General features: G+C 58.6%; 2 protein-coding genes across 4 annotated transcripts; both read left to right on the forward strand.

Moving 5' to 3' along the window:
• The first annotated feature begins 76 nt into the window (after nucleotides 1–76).
• On the forward strand, nucleotides 77–25142 carry LOC142067912 (alpha-2-macroglobulin-like protein 1). 3 transcript variants are annotated; one of them, XM_075116918.1, is made up of 36 exons: nucleotides 77–272; nucleotides 737–926; nucleotides 1246–1408; nucleotides 1518–1570; nucleotides 2178–2198; nucleotides 2780–2933; nucleotides 15007–15091; nucleotides 15190–15322; nucleotides 15405–15519; nucleotides 16256–16365; nucleotides 16520–16684; nucleotides 16857–17084; nucleotides 17410–17467; nucleotides 17551–17696; nucleotides 17943–18092; nucleotides 18267–18476; nucleotides 18736–18829; nucleotides 19075–19276; nucleotides 19456–19681; nucleotides 19757–19883; nucleotides 20139–20260; nucleotides 20442–20493; nucleotides 20742–20816; nucleotides 20984–21160; nucleotides 21352–21433; nucleotides 21569–21725; nucleotides 21872–21946; nucleotides 22133–22289; nucleotides 22417–22634; nucleotides 22727–22942; nucleotides 23016–23140; nucleotides 23237–23327; nucleotides 23504–23572; nucleotides 23676–23778; nucleotides 23951–23992; nucleotides 24429–25142. In XM_075116918.1, exons 1-36 carry the CDS (start codon nucleotides 199–201, stop codon nucleotides 24455–24457), a joined length of 4494 nt encoding a protein of 1497 aa, XP_074973019.1. In that variant the 5' UTR covers nucleotides 77–198; the 3' UTR covers nucleotides 24458–25142. The 3 variants fall into 3 exon arrangements, with proteins under 3 accessions (XP_074973019.1, XP_074973018.1, XP_074973017.1); XM_075116917.1 differs by lacking the exon at nucleotides 2780–2933 and adding an exon at nucleotides 14707–14860 and having other exon boundaries at nucleotides 78–272; XM_075116916.1 differs by lacking the exons at nucleotides 77–272; nucleotides 737–926; nucleotides 1246–1408; ... (1 more) ...; nucleotides 2178–2198; nucleotides 2780–2933 and adding exons at nucleotides 12094–12345; nucleotides 12765–12954; nucleotides 13357–13519; ... (1 more) ...; nucleotides 14537–14557; nucleotides 14707–14860.
• LOC142067914 (alpha-2-macroglobulin-like protein 1) lies at nucleotides 3774–10955 on the forward strand. The gene is made up of 13 exons (XM_075116922.1): nucleotides 3774–3885; nucleotides 4939–5109; nucleotides 5735–5968; nucleotides 6289–6346; nucleotides 6430–6575; nucleotides 6878–7027; nucleotides 7537–7764; nucleotides 8347–8428; nucleotides 8544–8643; nucleotides 8983–9208; nucleotides 9284–9410; nucleotides 9691–9812; nucleotides 10309–10955. The coding sequence occupies exons 1-13, from the start codon at nucleotides 3853–3855 to the stop codon at nucleotides 10324–10326; spliced, it is 1695 nt and encodes a 564-aa protein (XP_074973023.1). The 5' UTR covers nucleotides 3774–3852; the 3' UTR covers nucleotides 10327–10955.
• Nucleotides 25143–25195: the final 53 nt, after the last annotated feature.

Below are 25195 nucleotides of genomic sequence, written 5' to 3' on the forward strand. Positions count from 1 at the left end.
TGTGGTTTGGCTGCCCAGGGCCTTGAACCCAGCAAAGCTTGGGTCTGGTGGTTAAACATTGTCCTAGCTGGATGGCTGGGTCCCAGCCAGAGACCTTGCTGGCTTTTGCTCGCTGCCAGCGGGGAGGTGAAAGCTTGAGGAGAGGAAAACTCAGCACGGTGGCTCTGAGACCACCTTGCTTCCACTGGTCCTCCAAGCATGGGCTCTGCAGCTGCCCTGCCCTGCCTGCTTCTTTGCATCCTATACCTCACAGCTGGAGCATCTGCAAAGCCGTAAGCCCTCTCTGTGTCTGCCTGTCCGTGCCTGGTGGGATGGGGGTTGGTCTCGGTGGTGTGACAATCCTTGCTGTGACAGTGGATGCTGGTCAGGGTGGGAATGCTTGGGGTGGCAGTTGCCCCATAGAGGACATTGCACCCGAGTTTGGTGTCTCCAAGCTGCTTCGCTGTAGGTGCAACCTCACACAAAAGCTACTGGGTGAGCAGAGCCTTTCCTCCCCTCTGCAGACTGACCCTTCAGCTCTTTCCCAAGGTGTTTAGACAAAGGGGCTCTGGTCTGTGAACTGGCCAGCCTGCCTGGGTAGATGGGGGGAAGATTGAGTGTTGTAGGCCTGCAGAGAGAAACCAGGGCTGGAAAAAACCCAAGTGCCCTCTGCCTTGAGGGTCTGGAGTGGAGGGGAGCCCTGGGATTTGGTGGGGGGTCCCTGCTCTCCTCCACTATCAAGGTGTCCCCTCCCCAGGCACTACATGGTGCTCTTCCCCTCTGTGCTCTACTACCCGTACACGGGCAAAGTGCTCGTCCACCTCATGGACCTGGACGAGCCCGTGCGGGTGACCCTCCACCTAGCGAGCAGCCACGGTGTCCCCAACGTCACCCTGGAGGAGCAGGGCAGCGACATCCTCCAGCTGAACTGGCCCCACTTCTCCAACGTGAGTCATGGCCCCGCGGCAGGGTTGAGGACCTCAGGAAGGGGTATCCATCCCCTACCCACCGCCAGAGCTGGGCTGGGGGAACTGGGAGGGGACATGGGGTCCATCCAGGATGGGCAATGAGTGAGGTGAAGGGTGGAGGGACATGGGGCATGTATGGCGACCTTGTGGGCTGTATCTGTGTCATCCTCCCATGCACACCAGTTCCCTGGTGCCTTCATGGGGCAACGGGGTGGTGGTGATGGGCGATGGGTATGATATCTCACTGGCATCCAACACAAAGGCTTTGCAACCACTTCTACTGTTTCCCTGGGTGCAGATTTCTACCCCTCCTGCAGGGGTCTACGAGGTTGCGCATCTTCACGTCTCCATCCAGGGAGGTTCCCTGCAGGTCTCTGAGCAGAAGAAAGTACTGGTGAAAGCCCTGGAGCTGGGGACCTTGGTGCAGACAGACAAGGATGTCTACAAGCCTGGACAAACTGGTGAGGGGCAGGAGCTGCTGGAAGAGCTCGCAGGCTCTTGGGATGGGATCCCTGGGCTTGGGTCCCAGGCCCTAGCGCTCACTCCTGCTCCTGCCTTTGCTCCCTCCAGTGAAGTTTCGAATTCTCCGTTTGGATCAAAACTTCATTCCCATCAACAGGGAGGTGAGAGGGGGTGGGGTGGCAGGGGGGACATGGAGGCAATAGGGTCCCCACGTGCCCAAGACGATTGGTCTCAGCAGCAGTGGCACAGCATTCAGTGTCCCCACAAGCACAGAGGAGATGGGTGTGTGTGTGGGTCCCTTCCCCCAAACACTGAAGGGATGTGGGATGTGAGGGGGGCACAGCTCTTCCCAGAGCTCCCAGCCTGAGTGCCCAGGGTACAGCCACTTGCTTTTGGCACTGGCACAGGAGATTAATTATTCCTTTTAGAGCATCCCTTTGCCTGTCTTCTCTCGTGTAGCTTTTATGCACCATTATAACGCCTCCTGGTTTTAGCCCCCCAGTGTTACGCAGTGCTGGCAGGCCCAACTGCACAGCTAATGCTGTTTGCACAACGCAGCCTTGCTGCTTTCTTGCTGCTGCTTGGAAAAGGCAGCGCGATGGCTGTGGACATGGCAGCAGGAACCAGGCAATGATAGCAGGTCTGAGCCCTGCTGAGCCCCCAGCCCTGCAACCAGCTCTGTAGGGACCAAGCCACAGGCCCCTGCCCCACTATAAGCTCAGCCCTCTGTTCTTTGATCATGCTAAATGCTCCTCTCTCTCTTTGCAGCTTCCCTTGGTGGCCGTGCAGGTGAGTTGTCACCCTGTGCCAGCGTGTCGGCTCCCTCGGAAGGAGCAAAGGGCCCCAGCACGTGTGTGATGCTGGGGACAAGGAGCAGGGACAGAGACATCCCCACTGCAGGTGCTGAGAGAAGTTACAAGGAGGGTGGAGAAGGGCTTGGGTTCCTCGTCTGCATTTCCAGCCCACTCAGGGTCAGCTTGTCTGTCTGCAAGACGGGGGTCCTCTAGGGAGATGCTGCTAAGGGACAGGTTACATAGATGAAGGCGGCAGTGGCTGTTGCCACAGAGACTTTGACCCAAACTGGAGAAGCCCCTGATCTCCCAGCCCAGGCTGGAGCATCCCCCTGCCAGCTCTGGCTGCTGTAGCCAGGCTGGAGCTCAGCTAACAGAGCTCCTGGGGAGGAATTTTCCTTCTGGAGAGGTGACGCCCTCAGGGCTGCTCTGAGCGTGATGGGAGGGCAAAACCTCTGCTTCTTGTGATGGATACGCAGGGTGGCTTGAGTCCTTAAGGTTGTCAAACCACCACCACCACCACGCACCCCACCTTCAACCCCATAAGCAAGGGCTGATGCTGCGTGTCCCTGTGCGCAGGGTCCCCACAGGAACTGCGTGGCGGAGTGGCGGGAGGTGAGCCCACGGCAGGGCATCGTGGACCTGTCCTTCCCACTGGCTGCAGAAGCGGCCCTGGGCACGTACACCATCGAGGTGGAGGGGAAGAGACACTCCTTCAGCGTGAAGGACTATGGTGCGTGGGGACAAAGGCTGGGCTCCGCATGGGGTGATTGGGAGGCATCGCATGGGATGGCAAGAAACTCCCAAAGGAAGAAATAGGCACAATCCCATTGCCCGCTGGTCTCTACCAAGGGCTGCCCCACTTCGAAGTGCTGATCCAGCTGCCCTGCGGTGTGACGGTGAAGGACGAGAAGATCCCGCTGGATGTTTGTGGGTGGTGAGTTGGAGAGCAGCCCCAGCAGCAAGGATGGCTGCTCCTGGGGTGATGCTTTCCCAGCAGCCTCCCCATCTGCTCCCCTTCCTGCTCCTTCCTGACAGGTACCCATCCGGGAAAGCTTTCCGGGGAAGGGCTGAGGTCAGGCTGTGCCAGCTTTACGAAGCTATTATTTTGATGAAGGGCTCTACGGGGATCTGCACTGAGTTTAGCGGCCAGGTGAGGGAAGCAGGGGAGGGAGAAGGCACATGGGTGGTAGTCCTGGAAATGTTTCCCCACCGTGGGGTGCTTGAGCTGATGATGACTGGGTGCATCATTCAGGCATCACAGGTGATCCAGCTCTCATGTGAAAGTGCTGCAAACCCAGAGTAATCCCAAAGAGGAGAGAGGAGCTGAGCAGGGACTCTTGGGGTGGTCCTCAGGCCAGGACGGGCAGGAATGGGACAGCCAGCTGCATGGTGGAGTGTGGTACCAGCCCCGGGGGACAAGTCTGCAGCATCCGAGGGTTGCAGGACAGGATGGAGGGAGGCAGCAGCAGCAGGGCGAGTGGCAGCTGGGAGCCCAAGGATGACAGCAGATGACACTCAAGGGCCCGGCCACAGCACTGCTGCTCATGCGGGTGACTCTCTCCTTCAGACAGGGAGGAACGGCTGCTTCTCCACCCAGGTGCCGGTGGCTTCCTTCAACCTGACCAGCTTCTACAATAAAAGATGGCTCCATGCCTACGCATCGCTGCTGGAGGAGGGGACCGGTGAGCACAGCCCTGATGACAGCCACCCAGTGATGTCCTAGAGGACATGGCACAACTGCTCTGCTCGGGTGTCCCCAGGGTCTCTGTCCTTCCCATCCACAAGCACCAGCTGCTCTATGCCCTTACTTGCTTTGGTGTCAATTTATCTCTACTCCTGAGTGCTGGAGCAATCCCTCAGGACCCGAAGGCTGATCAGGAGTTTCTTCCCCTTCTAACATCCCACCTGCAGATATTCCTTCATCGCCCACCTCTCCTTCCCCACCCTCTGCCTCCCTGAGACTAGTTAGTGTGCTGGATTAGTGCCTGGAGAGCTACCAGGGTAATTATTTTTCTAATTGGGTCTTTCTGACTTTGAATCTAGTTATAAATAGTCGCTATCTGCCTGGGAGGGCTTGTTAGGGGCATCCATAGGGTCAAGTAAAAAGCCCAATTTCAGCACAGTGCAGCTGTGAGTGGCCTCTTCTATTTGTCTGCAGCCATTAAGAGGGGCATTTTGGGGTAAAGCTTGGTATTTCAGTAGCACGCAGACCTTGGCTGAGCATGATCCTGTCACACCTGAGGACCATTTTTTGCATTTGTTGCCCAATAGGTGTGGTTTTTCACTTCACAGCCTTGCCCCTAACCACTACCTGTAAGAGGGCAGCTTTGTTTTATATGGCCACTTGCAAAGACAGCAGTAGGGAGAAAATGTGCCATGCTGCACGTTTGAGACTCTCTGACCCATCTTTCCTGAGGGGAATCACCAGGACACATTGCTGAGTGCCTTTTCACCTCCACCCCTCCACAGGGAAGTGGCGTGCAGTGAGCAAAACCTGTAGGATTGTATATGAAAAGCCCACGATCACCTTTGAAAACGCTGATAAATTCTACAAGCCTGGGATTCCCTACACTGGGATGGTAATGGGGAGGGGTCCCTGTGCCCCCCAGGGCTCTCCCTGAACAGTGCTGCACCCAATCCCGCTCCCTCTGACCCCGAACCCTGATATTCACCCTTGCCCTCTGCCCCATGGCTGCAGCCCAGCCCAGGGCATTTCCCCTTCCCTCCCGGTGCAGGTGCAGATGCTGCTGAAGGCAACCAATGGCTCTGCCCTGAGGGGAAAGGAGTTGCTGCTTGTGGTTAACGCTAAAGGAGAAACGCAAAATAAAACCCTGCTCACAGACGAACTGGGGAGAGCCGCCTTTGAGCTGGACACCTCTGGTTGGAATAACAAGGTCTCCCTGCAGGTAAGTGACCCATGTCCCACACCCCTCAGGCACCCTGGATTTAGTAAAGATCACAGAGGGTTTTTTTACATAAAGTCTTTCAGCCTCCCCATGACCCCATTTGGTTTTTTCGCACCCAAAGCACCCTATGGTGAAGAGCTCCATGTGTTTATTATCCCTGTTCAATATCTTAATTGCCTGTCAGACCCAGCAGACACTGCCACTCTTCCTGTTCCTCTTCTCTCGCTTTTCATGTATTCTGCAAGCTCCTCCTTGAATTCCTTCTTTCTGCCTTACTGTTTTCATACTTCACTGCCAAATTTCAGGATCCTTTCTACCTACAGCATCTGGCCACAAGATCAGCTAGTTCTGGGATGTGTTTTCAGTTCCTACCACCTGCCCACATGTGCTGCTTAGCCATGCCTGCCTCCTGTTGCTGGCTACTCCTATGGACAAGCCCTGTGATGGCATGCAGCTCCGATTTTTGGGTGCTGAGCACAGCTGGATTGCCTTTCTCGGCGTACTCCTGCAGGGATGTCACAGCAAAGCACATGGCAGTCGCAGCTGCAGAATGGCTTTCCACCCCCACCATGCTCTGCTTCTGAGCTGGTCTTTGCCATTGAGAACTTTGATCTCCACCCCTCAGGCTGAGCTCAAGGATGACCCTTCAGCCTCGGAGCATGAAGACAAGGAGTATCTCCAATACCAAAGTGCCACTCGTTACCTGTATCCCTTCTCTTCGGACAGTAGAAGTTTCCTGAAGATCCTCAGGGTGCAAAAGAAACTGCCCTGTGGCCAGCCCCAGCAGCTTGGGGTGGATTACTTCTTTGATGAGAAGGCCATGAGGATCAAGCTGCAAAGCCTGGCTGTGGTATTCCTGGTGAGCCTTCACCCAGGGAGAGATGGGAGACTGCTCAAAGGGCAGAGCTCAGAGGAGGAGAATGAGGCTGTCTGGGGTACAGGGTTAAGCCTTCTCCTCCAGCTGATGCCATTTCCAGCCAGCCCTGGGCAGGTACTCTTGGGTTCAGGGTGCTGGGATGGACACTGGAGCTGTCAGGTCTTGGGCCATGATTTCCATCCTTCCTGCAGGATGTGGCTCTAATTGTCTCTCCCTGAGTGTCCTCCCATGGCCTCCCCTCGCCTGCTTGTGCCAGTTCCCCCTCAGCATCAGTTTTGTAATTCCCATCTCCTCCTCTACAGGTCCTGGCCAAGGGGACCATTGCCTCCGTCCTCAGGAGACAGCTCCCTGCAGAGGCTGGTAGGTCCTGAGGCACGGACCAGTTGCGCAGGGCTCTGCTCTCCATGCCCGGGCCTCATCTCCCCTCCTTTCCCACGGCCCAGGGCTGAGAGGCTCCTTCTCCCTGGAGCTGCCCATCGGCCCCGAGCTGGCACCCACGGCCAAGGTGCTGGGCTACGTGGTGCTGCCTAACGGCGAGATGGTGGCTGACAGCACCGAGCTCAAGGTGGCCAAGTGCTTCCCCAACAAGGTGAGCAGAGGCTGCTGGAGTCGGGAGTTGCTGCTGGGCTCGTTGGAGAGATGTGGGCACTGAACTGCACTCTTCAGCAGAGCCTTTCTGCATCCCCTGCAACCGGGTCTTCCCAGACTTTCCTTGCAGGGAGGTTTTTCCTTCCTCTCCCATTCCTATTGCTGCTGCAAACCATCTCCTGCCTTTGATCACAGTCCTCACTCTCCATCCTCTGCTGGCATTTGTGGTCCGATTGAGGCACAGAGGTCCTTCCTGGGACCAGCTCCCCTCTCCCCTAACCCAAAGGCTTCCTCTCTCTCCAGGTGAATCTGTCCTTCTCGGAGCAGAGGGCTGAGGTGGGCGCTCAGCTCCACCTGAAGGTGCAGGCTGCCCCAGGGTCACTGTGCGCCGTCTACACCGTGGCTCAACACATGCAGTCCTCTGATCCCAAGGGCAAGCTCAACCCCAGCATGGTGAGTCTGGACTATCCTCAGCACTAGGCTGCTCCTGGGCTGGACTGGACTCACTGCTGGGGCATGGGGACAGCAGTTTCTTTCCACTGTGACCCATTTTAGGGGAGGGCAGTAGGGACTTTGGGGGAGCTGTCCCTGCAGGATGAATGCCGGGTGTCCAGGAGCCCCCAGCGAGCCCCTGCCACCACCCATGGATTTTGGGGCTTTGCAGGGGAGATAGTGCTTTGCTGACTGGGAGGCAGAGACACAGAATTGCTCTGCGATGCCTCCTGGGCTGGTAATCCTGAAAACAGGGTGCCGCCAGTGGAAGCGTCCCCTGCTCTTGGGGAGGGGAGATATGGGGCAGTGATGGGTCCCAGCGGAGGGGCTGGGGCTGCTGGCAGAGCAGCATCACTGTGACGCCTGGGGAGGTGCAGACGCTATGGAGGGATGCCAAGGGCAAAAGGGGTTGGAGTTGGGCCAGGAGCATTTCATGTCTTTCTCACCCAAAGTTCACATGTTCAGTTTAGGTCTATAACTTACTCCCAACGTTTTCTGAAGACAGCTATCCTTTTGAAGTTGAAGATCCTGATTCACCTAACTGTTGGAAATATGAGTTTGAACCCCCCATAGCATTTCTTCCAGCCATTAACTGTTTTGATGTGCCAAGGAAGAGCTGGCAAGATTGCCATTCCAGACGGTGGAAAAGGGAGGTACTGGTGTCTGACATCCAGCCAGGCTCCTACAGCCTGGTTAAGGTACGAGCCCTCCAGCCCTACCTCGCACTCCTCTTCCTCCCAGGAAGGATTACTCAGGGTGCTGGGGGTACCCCATCTCTCACCCAGCCCATGTCTGTGCTCACAAACCATGCTTTCACAATGCCCTGCCCCTTGCTTTGCCAGCCAGGACAGATGTGAAATGCATCTGTCAGTCCAGGCACAGCAGCATTTCATGGGGATGCGGCTAAGCTCTGCTCTTCCTGTCTCAAATCTGGGCTTGGAATCAAGGATCAACTGGCCTGGCATTCCCCTGCTATATGGGGGCTGTGTGTGTCTCCCACTGGCAGCAAACCCAAGGGTCAGGGCTGTTTGGGAAAGGAGTGGCAGAGAGATCCACCAGATCTTTCCCAACTGTCGCTGGTGCAGCAGCTTCCCCTGGCACAGATATTCCTCTCCTGCACTCCTGTTGCAGCGTGGCGGGGGTCCTGATCTGCGGGAGCGCTGTTCTGGCATGGGGCTTTAAAGGCATGCCGATTCCTGGCTTCAGAGAGCGATGGAAAGGTGTTTCGGTATCTCTGGGCTTCAGTGCGGTGCTATTCTCTCTCATGTGTTGTGTTTCAGGATGCAGGTTTGAAAACTGTCACCAACGCCCAGCTGGGCTGTGCACCAAACGTCCAGTTCCAAGGGCCTTTATACCCCCAAGGCGAGTGGAGCCAACCTGTAACAGCCTCCATGCTGGCTGCGGAAGGGCGGCTGGGGACAGCCTGCCTCCTTCCACCCTTCCTGGCAGTATGGTCGAGTCATGCCCCTGTTTGCAGGAGCAGGACTGGAGGACGATAAGCAAGCGGGTGTCAGGCAGGACACAGGGATGCAGATGGATTTCTTGGAGACGTGGCTGTGGGAGCTGGTCCCTGTGGGGTGAGTAAGAAGCCCCAGCAGACCTCAAGCCAGAAGACTACCCTTATTGCATCAGCTTCACCTCTGGGTACAGCACCCAGACTGTTGGTGTCCATGTATCCAGGAGTGACACAGACATGTCCAGCCTCTTCCCTTGGATCTCAGCACAGACCTGGGAGAGGCCAGGGCAGTCTGTCCTGTAGGCAGGGGATGCCATAAGAGATAAGAGAACTGAAGGTACCTCTGCCCATCTCCAAGCGTGTGATGGTCACCAATGGTCCCCAGGAGTGAGAGGAAGGGGGTTGGCTCTGCCCATCAGACCCAGCCTCCAAGGTCTGTCCATCTTCTATCGCCCTGCAGGGAGGGGGGCTCTGCAGAGGTGATGGTGACGGTGCCCGATGCCATCACCGAGTGGGAAGCCGGGATGTTCTGCACGGCCCCGCTGGGCTTTGGGCTGGCCCCTGCTACCACACTCACAGCCTTCAAGCCCTTCTTCGTGGACCTGGCGCTGCCCTACGCCGTGGTCCGCCACGAAACCTTCACCCTCGTGGCCACCGTCTTCAACTACCTGCGTCAGTGCCTGCAGGTGAGCGGGGCTGGGGAGGGGGCCCTGGGTCTGGGGTCTGGCGGGGGCTGATGGGCCGTGGCTGTGGTCTGGCAGGTTCAGGTGACGCTGGCGGAGTCGGCAGAGCTGGAGGTGTCAGCGAGTGTGGACGAGGTGTACAGAGGCTGTGTCTGTGCAGATGAAGAGAGGACCTTCCACTGGAGCGTACGAGCCACCAGCCTGGGTACAGAGGGGACAGAAAGGGCTGGAGAGGGGGAAGAGAGCCCAGCAGTGACACTGCTTGCAAATCTCCCCTTTGCCACTGCTTTTCTGATCCTTTCCTCCCCCTCCCAGCTCCCTCTCCCCTCCCCTCTCTCCTCTTTCCTTTCTCCACTCTCCAGCCTCTTCCCTCCATTTCCTGGTCCCATTGCAACCTCTTCCTTCCCTGGCTCCCCGGGACGGCTCCGAGCTGGAGCCAGCCCCTGAGACAATGTCACAGCCACGTTCCCCATCTGCCTCTGCAGGGGAGGTGAATGTCACCGTCACCGCCAAGGCCCTGCACTCTGAGAAGCTCTGTGGCACCAAGATGCCCGTGGTGCCCACCCAGGGGCGTGTGGCCACCGAGACAAAACTCCTGATGGTGCAGGTGAGCAGGGTGAGGCAGTGGGCTTGCACCATCCTCTCTGGGAGCAGAGCTGCACAAAAATCACTCAACCCCAGAGCAGAGCAGAGCATCGCCCTATCCCTCGGCCAGGCTAGACGGTGCCTGAGGGTGCCGCAAGGCGCGGGGAGAGCACCAGCACCCAGAGCGAGGGGAGAGTCTGTGTCCATGCTTAGGTACCATCAGTGGGATGGTGCCTTCGCTTCTCTTTTGGGGTGAGATTGGTAGATTTGAGGCCACTGGGTACGTGATGATCAGTTTGCTCCCCTCATCACACCATGCACAGGGCTGCTCCAAGAACAGCCTGGCTTGACCTGGGTGGCCCTGAGCTCTCCCGGCCCATCAGAGCCCGTGGGCTCTGCTGGTGGGGGACGGGTTCCAGGTGGGGTGTTTGTTGGAGAGGGGGAGGCATTTCTGGGACAGAGGAGGGCAGACTGACTCTGATCTCCACCTCATACATGCTGTATTCCTGGTTTTAAAGCCTCCAAGACCGATGTGAAGGAAAATTGCAGCTGCATGCCTGTCCCTCTGCTCCTGACCCTGTTGCACCCCACCAGACAGCCACGGTCTTGGGGCTGGCAGCCTTTTCCTGGCCCTTCGTCCTGTTCACCTGACCCGGCAGGAACCTGCAGGAATGCGGTTGAGACAAGGACTTGGAAACCCAGCCCCACTCCCCAGCAGCCCTGCACTCCCTTGGGGGTCGGGGGCTGCCTGGGGAGCAGCTGCTTTGCTGGCCACTGTGAGGTTGTTGTTTCCCTTGAGCTGGTGCCAGTGCACGGGGACCAGGGCAGGTGAGATGACCCTGAGCTGACAAAAAGCCTTGGGAAATCAGTGCAAGCCTGATGGTTGGGCATGGAGAGGATGCTCAGGACTGCCCTGAGTGCAGCCTTGTCCCTGTCCCTGCCCAGCCAGGCTGAAAAATGAATAAAAACGCAAGTAGGGTAAAGGAAGTGGAAGCAGCAAAATGTGTTTCTTGCAAGAAAGCTCGCTTTCTTCAGGCTCTTTCCCCCCATCCCTGACCAAAGCCAGCCTTGTGTCCCACAACACACTTTGGGTTAGGGGCCCTGACCGCCTTGATGATGTATAAGAGGGGCTGCACCTTCACTTTGCTTTGCTGAATAAAAAGCTGAGGCCAAACCAGAGAGAGCATTCATTGCACGGGCAACAAGGCATCAGAAGAAACAGCACAACGTGGGGTCAGTGATGCCTGGTCAGGAGGGGCTGGGGGACAATACGGTCTGGGTCCTGCTCTGAAGTCACCAGCAGCACCGAATGACAAATCCTCCATGCAATATTTCCCCTCAGCAGCCCCAGAGACGCAGCTCCCAAATCAATCTCCCCTTGGCCACACTGCTCATGGCCCTCACTGCATCCTGCCCCATGCCCTCAAGGGCTCGCTGTGCCAATGGCCCCGAGCTCCTTGTCACATTGGACTGTCCCTGGGATGCCTGTTGGGACACTGACCCATGCCCACAGCCTGGGGCGGCAGGATGGGCTCGGGGCCATGCTCCCGCCTTGTGTCCGTGGGGGTGGTGGGGACCAGCCTCCTCCAGATGCTGACACTGTGTGGGGCTGCTCCCAGAGGGCGGGAGGCTGAGCACAGGGCTGTATCCAGCAATACCCAAGCAGGGCAGGCATGGGGACAGCAGCTGTGGTCATCTGGGAGCCCATGGCTTCCCACAGCACTGCCTCTGCCTCTCCCCACATCTCCAAAGGGAAGGGAACTGCAAAACCCTGGGGCAGGGGATGCCCTCAGGACACTCTGTGGCTGTCCTGGAGCTGCCTCAACTTCCCTATATTCCCACCAGGACAGCAAGAGGTAGCTCAGCCCATGCCCCGGCTGGTGTCTGGCTTCCAGGCATGGTGCACAGAGGAAAGAGAGGGGGTGGAGCTGGCACAACAGCCCAGCACTGTCTGCTCCTGTGCCCATAACTGATCTGATGAAATTGGAGGAAACTGGGCAAAAAGATAGCCTGAGACCTGTGATGAGCCCAAATGGCTACTGATTGGCTAAATTTGAAATTCCTGAAAATAAGCCCCTCTGAGAAATCGCCAACTTACAGTCTGTTCTCATGATGTGCTGCCTTCTTTCATCTGGGGAACTCGTTCCCCCTCCCTCCTGCCATCACTTCCCAGCAAACTGGTGTGTAGGTGGGTCCTGCCCCCTGGTTTTGAACCTCTACAGCCTATTGGAACCTTTTCTCAAATTGCAAAAATCCATCAGAGCCTTGAACCCCGGAGGCTGTGGGCAGATAGTAAACATTGCCTTGGCTATATCTGCAGGTCCCCACGCTGGATCCCTCTGCCAACCCTTGTTTGCTCACTGGATGGAAAGCAAAGATCTCATTTCAGAGCCTGCAGCAGAGCAGACACAGGTCTACAGCAATCCAACACCTGGAGAAGGAGGCTGTGGCCCTCCCCAACACCTGCTTGCAGCTGGAGACATGAGGTCCCCACCTGCCCTGGCCGTCCTGCTGCTCCTCATCCTGCACCTCACAGCTGGGGCGTCTGCAGCACCGTAAGCCCTCTCTGTGTCTGTCTGTCTGTGCCTGGTGGAAGGGCATTTAGATATGGCTCCTTGGCAGTGTGTAGTAGGAGCTAATCCTTCCCGTGCATGTGATTGTTGGCCAGGGTGGAAATGGTCAGGCCGGTGGGTTGTCCCTGCCCATGAGCATCGAGGACTTGGCACCCAAGGGCTGGTGGGTCTGGGATGGTTTATTGTGCGTTCTGCCTCACTTGCAGCAGCTGAGTGAGCAGAGCCTTTGCTTTGCTGAGTTAAGTCAAGGAGAGCCCAGAAGCAGAGGGGGGAGGCTGGGGGAGGTGGCCCTGCACCCCAGCACAGGTTTCTGCACACCCAGGAGCTCTTGAGGACCTCTGTGGGGTCTGTACTGGGATGTGCCGCAGCCCCACGTCTCTTATACCACTTGTCCTTGCCAGGAGCTATGTGGTCACGTCCCCAGCTGTGATCTACCACCCCCACACAGCGATGCTTTGGGTGCATCTCAGTGGCCTGCACGAGCCCGTCCAGGTGACCATCCAGCTGCAGAGAAAAGACAGGACCCGTAACATTATCCTGCTGGAGAGGAAGGTCCAAGAGCCTCAACTGCACCTGAACATCACCTTCCCTGTGAGTTTCACTCCATGCACAGCTGTAAGCACAGAACGGGATGCCCTGGACAGCCCACTGTCTCGAGGCAGAGCAGTTTCCACCAGCTCCCCTGAACATGGGGCTGTGGTCCCATGTGGGGCTGGGAGCAGGCTTGACTTCCCCGTCTTTTGGAAGAATCTCATCCCCCATGCAGGCTAAATTATTCTAGGCTCAGCCCAGTTATTCGGTGGCTGAAATAATTCGCTGGTAGCAGACCTGCAAGCTAGGGCAAGGTGTTGGGGGGACATTTCTTCCTGGCCCCTGGCTTGGGGAAGGTGTCCCTGTGGGTGAGGAGTGCTCTGGGTCACTCGGAGCAAGCACAGCATCCTGGCCGTGGCATATCCCTTGTCCTCACCTGGTGCCTGGTGTTTCCCCTGACAGGCTCCAGCCCCCACCGAACAGAAGGAGGAAATCGTAGACCTGCACATTTCAGTCCAGGGAGATTCCCTGGATGTCTCCAAGAAGAAGAAGATGATGCTGAGAGCCCTGGAGCCTGGGATCTTCATACAGACAGACAAGGTTGTCTACAAGCCTGGACAGCAAGGTGAGGGAGGCAGGACGGACCACCCTGCTATGGGCTGAAGGACCTGGTGGGAGAGGTGTGCAGGAGGCTCAGCCTTGCTCCTACACTGCATGGACATAGGAGGGCTCATCCTGGGATGTGCTGGGACCCCCAGCACTGGCCAAGGGCAATGCCAGGACATGCTGGCAGCGCTGGAGGCTGTGCTGCTTGGGGGTCAGTGCATCACTACAGAGCTGAGGGTGGATTTCCATCCACCTTCCCCATGGAGAATCCCCCCCTCCCTGTGGATGCACTCACCACTCACTCCTGCATCCCTGTTTGCTCTTTCCAGTGAAGTTTCGAATTGTCTCTTTGGATAAAGACTTCACTCCCAGTAGTAAGAAGGTGAGAGCAGGGCTGGGAAAGGGGGTTTCTCTGCACTGCCCTCCTACAGTCTTGGCAAGCCGTGAGAGAGGTGTGGGAGTCAGCCAGCGCTTCTCCCCCTGGGAATCTTGCCCCAGCCATCTCTGCCTGGGTGGCTGTGCTCCCAGGGGCAGGGATGCCCTGTGTTGTCCTGCAGGCTTCAGCAGGCTAAGGAAAGAGAGAGCAGAATTGCAGTGTGACACGGGAATGTACTCACTTATACTTTTAGTTAGGGATGTAGCGATGGCAAGTGGGAAGTAGGGAATGTGCTATTGATATACATCAAGTCATCAGACTCCAGAATTACAGGCAAGTTCAGTCTCTGGCACCCTTGAGCAAACATCTGGGTCTCTGGAAGTGCAGGAGGTTCCCAGTTGAAATGGTTGCTGGATTCTTGCAAAGGCACTAGGAGATGCCACCTTTCCATGCCATGCTGGCAGTGCCCTCAGCTCACCCCAGCTACAGCCCACAGGCTCAAAATCAATCCCAAAGCAAATTGAAGGGTGGGAAATTCACAGCATCCCACAAATAACCCTCATTCTACTCCATCTATGGCTTCATAGATGTCCCCGTCCTGGTGAGACCCCAAGGAACGCTTTGAATTTCTCCTCTAACTATCTTCTCTTTGCCTTGCAGCTGCCCCTTGTGTTCCTGAAGGTCAGTCTGAGAGCTGGAGGGAGGCTCCTGGGCAGTATGGTCTTGGGAAGGCAGCGTGGCTGGGAGAGAAGCATAACACAGCCATGGGCTGCTTTATCGCGGGGTGCTGGGGTCCCCGGGGTGCTGACGCTGTGTGTCCCTGTGTGCAGGATCCCAGCGGGAACCGCATTGCGCAGTGGCGGGAGGTGAGCCCGCAGCAGGGCATCGTGGACCTGTCCCTCCCGCTGGCTGCAGAGCCGGCTCTGGGCACGTACACCATCGAGGTGGAGGGGAAGAGACACTCCTTCAGTGTGAAGGAATATGGTACGTGGGGACCGGGAGGTGCACGGAGGGTGGGAACCCCACCTCAGCATGTCCCTGTGAGCAGCATGCCTTTGTCCCCCTGGCCACCCAGGCACCATTGCCCTTGTCCTGGGAGTGACAACCCTCTCCTTTTGCTTCTCCATCAGTGCTGCCCAAGTTTGAGGTGACCATTGATCTCCCTGCTGTGGTGTTGGAGAAGGACAAGAAGTTCCATATGGAGATTTGTGGACGGTGAGCCCAAACAGGCTGTGTCAGGAAGAGGGAGGGGATGGGGAGATCTGACATGATGTGGCCCATCAGGCGTACCCTCCTCACCTTCCACCCAACAGGTACACCTACGGAAAGCCCGTCCAGGGGAAGGTCCAGGCCAGCTTGTGCCAGCCCTTCAGGCACGTGGGGATCCTGAACAGACGTCACGGTGCCCCCCAGAAAGAGATGAACTGCATCGAGGTTGGCGGGCAGGTGAGGACTGCTGGGAAGTGTGGGTGCCACTGGGAAAGCCCCTTCCCAGGACTGCTGCGAATGGGCTTGACTGCCCCTCTAGACCGAGAAGAATGGCTGCTTTTCAACTGAGGTTTTGTTGACTGCCTTCAACCTGACCAGCTCCATGTATCAGAAGGAATTCCAAGTCCAGGCATCACTGGTGGAGGATGGGACAGGTAAGGATGGCCGTGTTGTCCTGCTTCTTGGATTTCCAAGGGCATTGCTACTGATGTATGGTTTTGTATTCATCCCTGTGTGCACCCAGACGCACGTGGCGTGGAGATATTGGTCTCCTCTGGGGAAGTCCAAAAGCAACATTGTGATTTAGAGGTGCATGTGTGCAGGGACCGGGTCCAGGTGGGGATGTGAGCCGGGTCAGCCAGACAATAATAATTCTGACCAGAGAAATGGATGGGAGGCAAAAATGCCTTTCCAAGATCCAACAACTCTCCCAATGCTATGGCTAGCAGCGACTTGAGTCCTTCTGACACAGAGCAGTGGTTTCACTCAGTCTGGTGGCGTGGCTTCATTCTTTGAGATAATCCACCTCACTCACCACCTCGGTTCCACTAGAAATGACTGCAGGTGGCTTGGCTTCAGGAAAAAAGGAGCAGACCAGGGGTTGTCCCAGGCCCACCAGCACCGAGGTGGCTCTGCATCATGGTGCTTTGGTGAGGCACTTTTTGTGAAGTCTCTGCAGGCAGCTGTGCCTTGGCTTTAGGTCTAAAACATGCTGTAGAGGTTTTGCACCTCTTTCTTGCAGGAGGTGCGAACTGTGCTCAAGGCTGCTGGCTGCAAAGGGACAGCCTAAAATGTCCAGGGACCTTTTCTGCAGCGTGACGGGGGAGGTGCCAGCAGCTAACCTGTTCCCTGTGTCCCCACAACACTCAGCTCCCCGTTCCCTCTCCACAGGGTTGGAGCTGAACAACACCAAGAGCTGCAAGATTTTACCTGAAATCCTCACTGTCACCTTCGAAAACACTGACGATTTCTACAAGCCTGGCATGCCCTACACTGGGACGGTAATGGGGGTGTCCCCGCATGCCGCAGGGATCCCCTGCACCCCTCTGCACCCAACTGCAGTCCTACCGATGTGCAACCCCACTCTTCCACCTCTGTCCTGTGCCCCACGCCTGCAGCCCAACCTGGGGCATCTCTCCTTCCCTCCTGGTGCAGATGCTGCTGAAGAGAGCCGACGGTGCTGTGCTGCCACAGAAGCAGCTCTTGCTCATCGTTGGGCAGCAAGGAAAAGATACAAGACAGACCTTCCTGACAGACAGATCAGGGAGAGCCTCCTTTGAGCTGGAGACCTCTGGCTGGAGTGGCACGGTCTTCCTGCGTGTAAGTGACCTGTCTCCCACCCCTCGCTGGTCCCCGCACTGTTTTCTCCAGTAGTACGGGGCTGGGCACCTCTCCAAGCCAAGAACCTGCATCAATGGTGCCCGGTGACGGGACCACTATGTTGTGGATTCTGGACAGCTTCAGAGCCTTGATTTCTACCTCCATTGCTCAGGGTCAAGTCAATGAGGAAGCTCACACCCAGAATGACAGCTCAACACTCATCTACCAAAATGCCCACAGGCACCTCCACCCCTTCTTTTCGGCAAGCAGGAGCTTCCTGCGGATCCGCCAGCTAGAAAGTGAGCTGCCGTGCGGCCAGCCCCGGCAGCTCTGGGTGGATTACATCCTCAGCAAGGAGGCCTTGGGGACTCAGCAGGAGAGCCTGGATGTGGTCTTCCTGGTGAGCCCCAGCCTGGGGAGGGAGGGCAGCAGGCATTAGGGTGGTTGTGTGCAAAGGTCCACGTCTACACACATGTTCGCGGTTGTGTCCCTGAGGACAAGACAATGAGCGATCTGTCCTGGCTAGATCGAGGGTCGTATGCCTGTTAGTAGAGGTGTCTGTTGGCACTGTTGGACCTGCATGCCAATGGGAGATGTTGGAGGGGCTGGAGACTGGGCAAGGTCAAAAGCCATCCCGATAGTGTCACCCTTGGTCCACCCTCCATCAGGGCATTTCTGTTCCCCCCTCAGCATCAGTTTTGTAATTCCCATCTCCTCCTCTACAGGTCCTGGCCAAGGGGACCATTGCCTCCGTCCTCAGGAGACAGCTCCCTGCAGAGGCTGGTAGGTCCTGAGGCACGGACCAGTTGCGCAGGGCTCTGCTCTCCATGCCCGGGCCTCATCTCCCCTCCTTTCCCACGGCCCAGGGCTGAGAGGCTCCTTCTCCCTGGAGCTGCCCATCGGCCCCGAGCTGGCACCCACGGCCAAGGTGCTGGGCTACGTGGTGCTGCCTAACGGCGAGATGGTGGCTGACAGCACCGAGCTCAAGGTGGCCAAGTGCTTCCCCAACAAGGTGAGCAGAGGCTGCTGGAGTCGGGGGAATCACTCCATGGCTTGTTCATAGCTGCATGCCCGAGGTCCATCCTGCCCCAGGCGTACCACAGCATCACAGTCTAACCCATGCCCTGATCCCCAAACCCTCGAGCTTGATTTTATCCTTCTCTAGAAGAGATCTCCATCTCCGTGGCTTGGTCCTGCTCCTCCATGGGAGGTGACTCCCCCTCCTGCCCTTGCCCCCTGACACCCCTGTCCCTCCCAGGTGAAGATAGCTTTTTCGGAGGACAGGGCTCTGCCCAGCTCGGCACTGCGGCTGGAGCTGGAGGCTGCCCCGGGGTCCCTGTGTGCCGTTCGTGCCGTGGACCGCAGTGTGCTGCTCCTGAAGCCCGAAGCTGAGCTCAGCGTGGAGGCGGTGAGTGGTGGCATTGCCCAGGGCCCCTTCTGCAGCCCCAGGAGCTGGCTGGGGATAGTGTGCGTGTGGGAGAGATGACATTGTCTTGGACCTCCCCTACAGTGCCATGGTGGCTGCTGTGCAGGGGGTGGGTGCCTGGTGGGTTTTGTACGTAGCACATGTGTTTATTCCCAGGTCTACAAAATACTCCCTGAATTCGACTATCCTAGAAGCATTCACGACCCATCACGCTGTTCAGACTTTTTCTGGGACTATTCCGAATTTGATATTCCCATCGACCCATTTGTACCGAGATGGCAAGACTTATTTCGCCCTTCAAGGAGGCATCGCTTACCTCCCCTTTCTTGGAGGAATTCCCAGATGGACACCTACAAGTTATTTCAGGTAAAGGCCCTGCCTGCTTGTGCCTCTTGGTTCCTCTTCATCCAAGAGCGGGCTGTGGTTTACTCAGTGTGCTGAGAAACCACAGCAACATCCTGTGAAAGCCATGCTTGTGGCAAAGGTTTTTTCCTTTCCTGTGGACACCAGGCTCTGGTCCTTCTCCACTTGTCTTCTTCTGCAGCCCTGTGACTATTTACTGCTGGGATGGGGATATTCCTCCTGCTGGGTTTTGGAGATGGCCAACCTCTTTTCTTTTTCACAGAATGCAGCACTGAAACTTTTCACCAATGCCAAGACCAGCGACGTTTGCAGAACGTTCAGATCTCCTGGGATGCCGGGTTACAATCGTGCCAGAGGTCAGCACAGCCCTTGGCTTGCTTGCTCCACTGAGCCCTCTCGAGAAAAAAAAGGCAAAAAGCTGGTGCCTGGTCCTGCCTCCCATGTCCTCAGGGGAACTTGGAGCCATCCTGAAAATACGCTCGGCATCAAAGGAATCGAAGAGTATTGGAAAGGCTTTTGGCCACTTTCAGGCTGCCTGCAGGCGAGGTCCAGCTGAGATGCGGAGACCTCTGGACCCTAATTTCTGCTCTGCCTTTTCCAGGTGTCAAGGGTTTATTGGACACCCCTTTCCTGAGAGGAATTGATGTCCCAGACGTAATGAACCGTGCTCTCCCAGATGTAATGAACCGTGTTGTCCCAGAAGTAACAGCTAGTGCCATCCCTGTTGTTGCTGCTCAGGAAGAGCCACTGGCACCCCGGACGTATTTCCCAGAGACATGGCTGTGGGATCTGGTCCCCTTGGGGTGAGTGAGGACGGTCCCCATGGGGCTAGTCCTCTCCCCACCTCCCCTCCTACATGGAGGGAGGTTGGGGACATCAGGACAGCTCCTTGTCCCATAGGGAGGGAGACAGCCCAGCTGGGGATGACACCAGCGGTGGGTGAACATGGTGGGATGGCCTCATGATGTCCTTCATCCTGCAGGGAGGGGGGCTCTGCAGAGGTGATGGTGACGGTGCCCGATGCCATCACCGAGTGGGAAGCCGGGATGTTCTGCACGGCCCCGCTGGGCTTTGGGCTGGCCCCTGCTACCACACTCACAGCCTTCAAGCCCTTCTTCGTGGACCTGGCGCTGCCCTACGCCGTGGTCCGCCACGAAACCTTCACCCTCGTGGCCACCATCTTCAACTACCTGCGTCAGTGCCTGCAGGTGAGCGGGGCTGGGGAGGGGGCCCTGGGTCTGGGGTCTGGCGGGGGCTGATGGGCCGTGGCTGTGGTCTGGCAGGTTCAGGTGACGCTGGCGGAGTCGGCAGAGCTGGAGGTGTCAGCGAGTGCAGATGAGGTATACGGTGGTTGCATCTGCGCAGATGAAGCGAGGACCTTCCGCTGGGGCGTGCGAGCCACTGGCCTGGGTACGGGACACCAGGGCCATGGCAGGACCCCTCTGCCCTGCTGCCTGGGGATGCTCTCAGAGGATGGGGGGGATAAATGCAATTCTACTCCACTCTCATCCTCCCCATTGCCCCCCAGCACTTCTCCTCCACCTGATGACCCCCATCCCAATCCAACCGGCCCCATGCAGAGCCCCATGGCTGATACAAACCTGTGGGGCTGCAGTGTGGGCTGGGGCGCTCTGTGGGGACTGAGTGCCCTGCTTGCATCTGCAGGGGAGGTGAACATCACCGTCAGCACTGAGGCCCTCAGCTCCAAGGAGCTCTGCAGTAACAAGATGCCCGTGGTGCCAGCCCAGGGGCGCGTGGACACCGTGATAAAGCCCTTGCTGGTGCAGGTCAGATGGGTTATGGAGGAGGAAAGCGGGATGGGTTCAGGGACAGGGTCCAAGCACCCCTCGCGGTGCAGCAGGACCAGGAGCAGGACGGCATCTGGCCCCAAGCCTGAGCTGCAGGCATGACCCTGGGGGATGCAGCTGCTCTCTTCTCCTGACCAACTCTGACGCTGCTTCCCCACAGCCCGGGGGGATCCTGGTGGAGAAGGCGCATAACTCTCTGCTCTGCCAGGAAGGTAGGACTGGCTGGTGGTGTCCAGCAGTGCCATGGGGATGTGGGGCAGGGATGCTTGGCTGCTGGTACCAAGGGCCAACAGGCCAGAGGAGCCAAGGACCGGGGTCTATAGATGCTCTTGTCTGAGATGCCCCAACCCAGCCTTGAGCCTATGGAGGGTCAGAGCAGGAAGGGGGTGGGCAAGGGTGCCATGGGGCCAGGCAGGGAGGAGCTGGGCATCCTCACTGCCATTGCCCTCGATCCCCACAGTCACTGAAGAAATCTCCCTGGAGGTTCCTGCAAACATCTTGGAGGGCTCCCAGCGAGCCCACATCACTGTGATGGGTAAGGGACAGGCAGGGGACAAGGGACCACCTAGGGCAGAGAGGGTGTCCATGGCCCAAGCCTAGCAGGAGGTGGAACTGCCCAAAGCTGGGGTGGGAGGGGATATGGGGTGCTGGTGGCAGAGGCCACAGCCAGTGATGGTGCTCCCCACGTCCCCCCCGGGACAGGCGACATCATGGGCAATGCTCTGCAGAACCTGGACCACCTCCTGGCCATGCCCTATGGCTGTGGGGAGCAGAACATGGTCCGCTTCGCCCCCAACATCTACATCCAGCAGTACTTGGAGAAGACCGGGCAGCTGCACTCTGACATCCGTGCCAAGGCGCAGAGCTTCCTGCAGAGCGGTGAGCATCCCCAGTCCCCTCCTCTCCCTGTCCTACTCTGCCTGGCTGCTGAAGGACACCACCATCCCATATCCCCCCTCCCCGTTTTCTTCCTGTGCCCTGGGGTGGGTCTGGGCTCCAGGCTGCCTCTGGGATCCCCTTGGGTTCTAAAGACCACTGCGTGAAGACTCATCTCCATCTCCTCCCTGCAGGGTACCAGCGAGAGCTGCTCTACAAACATGATGACGGCTCTTACAGTGCCTTCGGGAAGAGTGATTCCAGTGGCAATACATGGTGAGGGACTGCACAGGGCTCAGGCAGGCTGTGCAGTGGCATCCCTCCGGGCACCGGCCGTCCTGGAGCTCCTCCTGCCACAAAGCGTACTCCAGCCCCACTCTCCCATCCCTCCAACATGTCTCTGGCTCGTAGGCTGACAGCGTTTGTCCTCAAGTCCTTTGGGCAAGCCAGAGCCTACGTGTCCATCGAGGAGCGGCACATCATGGATGCGCTGCACTGGCTGCAGAAGCAGCAGCAGGAGACGGGCTGCTTCCGCAGCGTGGGGAAGCTCTTCAACAATGCGCTGCAGGTGGGTTGGTGGGGTGGGACATGGGGACATGCGGCTGGAGGCAGGTTGGTCCCAGCATTTCCCTGGTGTGTGGTCCAGGCAGTGGGGGAGTCCCTGTGCTGGTGGCATGGCATGGCCGGACCCGTCTCCTGCTGTCCCCTTTGCAGGGTGGCGTCTCGGACGAGGTCTCGCTGTCGGCTTATGTCACAGCTGCGATGCTGGAGCTGGGGCTGTCCCCAACGGTGAGGATGGCCCCACCTTCCCTGGAGGGGCTGGTGGGATGGGGACGGGTGCTGGGGCAAAGAGTCCTGCTGTTCCAGGCCACCTCCTAGCTCGACCTGGGCACAACTGGTCTCACTGGGCAGAACCGGGGTCTCTGAAAGACGGCCATGCCCATGGGCCGGCTCCTGACTCTGTTCCCATGCCAGGACCCTAAGGTAAGCTCAGCCCTGCAGTGCCTGGAGGCTTCGACCACAGATGACCTCTACACGTTGGCACTGCTCGCTTACGTCTTTGCGCTGGCGGGGCGTGGGGAGCAGCTGCAAGCCCGGCTGCAGAGCCTGGCCCAGCACAGCGTCAGCACAGGTACCACCCGGCACAGGCACTGGCCTCTCTGGGCAGTGCCACCCTCTGCCTGGGTCACCCCATGTCACCCCCAGTCCTCCGGGATCCCTGGAGCAGGGGGCTGAGCTCCCAAGCCCTTTTCTCCCAGAGGGGCAGCTCTTCTGGCAGAGGAAAGGGAAGGCTCTGCCCTCCTCGCAGCCCTCCTGGGCTGCCGCTGCACCGGCAGAGGTGGAGATGACCGCCTACGTCCTCCTGGCCTACCTCACCCAGCCCCAAGTGTCCTCTACCCACTTGATGACTGCTACCCAAATCGTCCGCTGGCTCACCAAGCAGCAAAACCCCTACGGGGGCTTCGCCTCCACACAGGTACTGGCACCAGGGTCCGTGCGGCTGCTCCAAAGCATCCGCTCCCTGTACCTGCAGTCAGGGGTGACCCTCGGAGCTTTCTCCATGCCCAGGACACCGTGGTGGCCCTGCAAGCCCTGGCCAAGTACGCCGCCCTGACACATGGCAGCAACGGGGACTTCACGGTGACGGTGACATCCCCGACGGGCACCACCCAGGACTTTGTGCTGCACAAGAGCAACCAGCTGGTGCTGCAGCAGGCGGCTCTGCATGAGCTGCCGGGGACGTACAGGGTGCTAGCCCATGGGCAGGGCTGCGCCCTGGTGCAGGTGGGTACGGCCCGGGGTCCCTGTCCCCATGCGGTGCCCGCTCAGTGGCTCTAACCCTCCTGTGTCACCCCAGGTGACCCTGCGCTATAACGTGCTACCCTCTCCGAGCAAGGGGATGTTCAACCTCCGTGTGGAGACAGAGCCCAGGGAGTGCACGGGGGATGCCAGCACCCGCTTCCACCTCCTCCTCTGGGCACGGTAGGGGCTGGGGCTGTCCCCTGGGTTTGGGGGGCACCAGGCAGCCAAGGAGGCAGGGCAGACCCTAGCCCCCACCCTGGGGTTCTGCCCTTGCAGGTACAGTGGGGAGCGTCCCACCACCAACATGGTTGTCATCGAGGCCAAGCTGCCATCTGGCTACATCCCCAACAAGAGCTCCGTGGTGGAGGTGAGAAGTCCCTGCTGCCCCCAGGACCCCCTCTGCCCTACTGGGGCACCCACCCTGCCGCCGAGTCCCTACCCCTTGGGGGCAGTGGGACATGGAGGGGCACCTACTTGAGCTGCTGGCCCTGGCTGGGGCACCCAGCGAGCAGCTGCTGCCCATCCTGAGCCGTGTCCCTCCAGCTGAAGAGGCAAAAGCTGGTGAAGAAGGTGGAGGTGCAGCCTGACCAGGTGACGATTTACCTGGACCAGGTGAGATGGGACACGGGGACAGGAGCAGGACCCCGTGTGCTGGGGCGTGGGGATGCTGCCCCATCATTGGTGGCTGCACCTCCCCTTTGGGCTGTCTCCACAGCTGACGAAGGAGGAGGAGACCTTCACCTTCACCGCCACGCAGGACTTCCCGGTGAGGAACCTCCAGCCAGCCACCGTGACGCTGTATGACTACTACGAGACGGGTGAGCCCTGCCGGGGACGTGGCCCCAGGGTGCCTGGCCCCGCTGCCACCCCTTGCAATCCCAGTGGTGCAGAGTGGGTCTGGCTGAGCTTTCAGTTCACGTCGATGAGCTTTGGCTCGTTAACGGGAGCAGCTCACCCTGAGCCCATCGGTCACCATCCTTCCCATTGCAGGTGACCGCACGGAGGCTTCCTACAGTGCCCCTTGCAGCTCAGGTAGGGGCTGAGCCTGACGGGGCAGAGGGGTCACCCCACCATTGGGACCCTGATGGGGACCCACTGACCCTGAAGGGCCAACCTGGGCTGCACTGAGCCGCTGGACTCAGGGGAAGGAGGGCAATGTGGGGTGGAGGAGCCCAGCCCACGGTTGATCGTTGGGGACTTGGTGGCCAGAGCCTGGGGGGCTAGACGTCAGGGAGGACCCAGGCATCCAGGTTGTGTGGTGCAGAGAGGAGTTGTGCCTCTTTGAGGGGGCTTGGACCCCCATCAGCCCTGGCCATCCTCCTGTTCACCTTATGGAGCTCCCCATCCATGGGTTTGGGGTCACACAGGGCCTGAGACACTGAGCTCCCAAGGATGGAGCTCAGCTGGAGGGTGGCTGGGGGGGCAGGGGGGCTCTCCTCTCACAGCACACCCTTATTTGATTTTGAAGAGGCTGACAGTCAGCAGGAAAACTTCTAGCACAGCCTGAAGCCTGGCAGCTGGTCCCCTCCACTTGCCCCAACTCCTTCAGCCACCAAGGACTGGGACAGCCGATGGTCTCCGGCCACGGCCTCTACCCTCTACCAGGGCAGAACATGGCCCAGAGCCGCTCACAGCACCGCCGGCCCCCAGCACGGCACGGCTCACTCTGGACTCAGCCAATTCTCCCTGTTGCGCAGCTCCCACCCCACCAGGACCCAACAGCCACAGCCGAGGGACTGCCCCAGACCCACGGGCAGAGACATCTCGCTGCTCTGTGCCCCGGCCAAAGATAATTTGACTGGTTGAGCAGCCCAGCGGTGGCTTTACAGGGACACCCCAGTGCATCCCCCCCACCACCCCGAGGGAGCTTTGGGGCACTAGGACTGGCCCCTCTGCTCCCTGCGGCACTGGAACAGGATCAGGACCTGCCCCCTCCTGTCAGACCAACTGTCCCTTCCCCAGCAGGTCCCCACTGCCACTCACCCCATCTTGCTCTCCCTGGGAGTCGTGGTGCTGCCCTGCTCCCCTCCCCGGCACTGACACGGTGCCGCTGTCACCAAGAGGGATGTGGGGACACCTCCACAATCCCATTAAAGCAGATTCAGGCACTCGTCAACAGAGAGAAGCTGCAGTCCCCCCAGCCCCTGCCCCGGGTCTAAATAAATACATTTGCTCAAGTGCGTATTTTCCCTTGGTCCTTCTTTTCTTAAACTCGAAGGGTCCCACAGCTGGAGG

The sequence above is a fragment of the Phalacrocorax aristotelis genome, chromosome 23 (genome assembly GCF_949628215.1).
Source record: "Phalacrocorax aristotelis chromosome 23, bGulAri2.1, whole genome shotgun sequence".
Lineage (NCBI taxonomy): Eukaryota > Metazoa > Chordata > Aves > Suliformes > Phalacrocoracidae > Phalacrocorax > Phalacrocorax aristotelis.

What these genes read in the sequence shown, in the direction of transcription:
- LOC142067914 (XM_075116922.1), top strand. Translation starts at nt 3,853, where the DNA reads ATGCCTACGCATCGCTGCTGGAGGAGGGGACCG. An exon ending in GCAAGCTCAACCCCAGCATG is followed by an intron (nt 7,028 to 7,536) that starts GTGAGTCTGGAC and finishes TGTTCAGTTTAG; the next exon opens with GTCTATAACTTACTCCCAAC. An exon ending in AGGGCCTTTATACCCCCAAG is followed by an intron (nt 8,429 to 8,543) that starts GCGAGTGGAGCC and finishes CCCTGTTTGCAG; the next exon opens with GAGCAGGACTGGAGGACGAT.
- LOC142067912 (XM_075116916.1), top strand. Translation starts at nt 12,155, where the DNA reads ATGGAAAGCAAAGATCTCATTTCAGAGCCTGCAGCAGAGCAGACACAG. An exon ending in GCTGGGGCGTCTGCAGCACC is followed by an intron (nt 12,346 to 12,764) that starts GTAAGCCCTCTC and finishes TGTCCTTGCCAG; the next exon opens with GAGCTATGTGGTCACGTCCC. An exon ending in ACAAGAGCTCCGTGGTGGAG is followed by an intron (nt 23,328 to 23,503) that starts GTGAGAAGTCCC and finishes GTGTCCCTCCAG; the next exon opens with CTGAAGAGGCAAAAGCTGGT.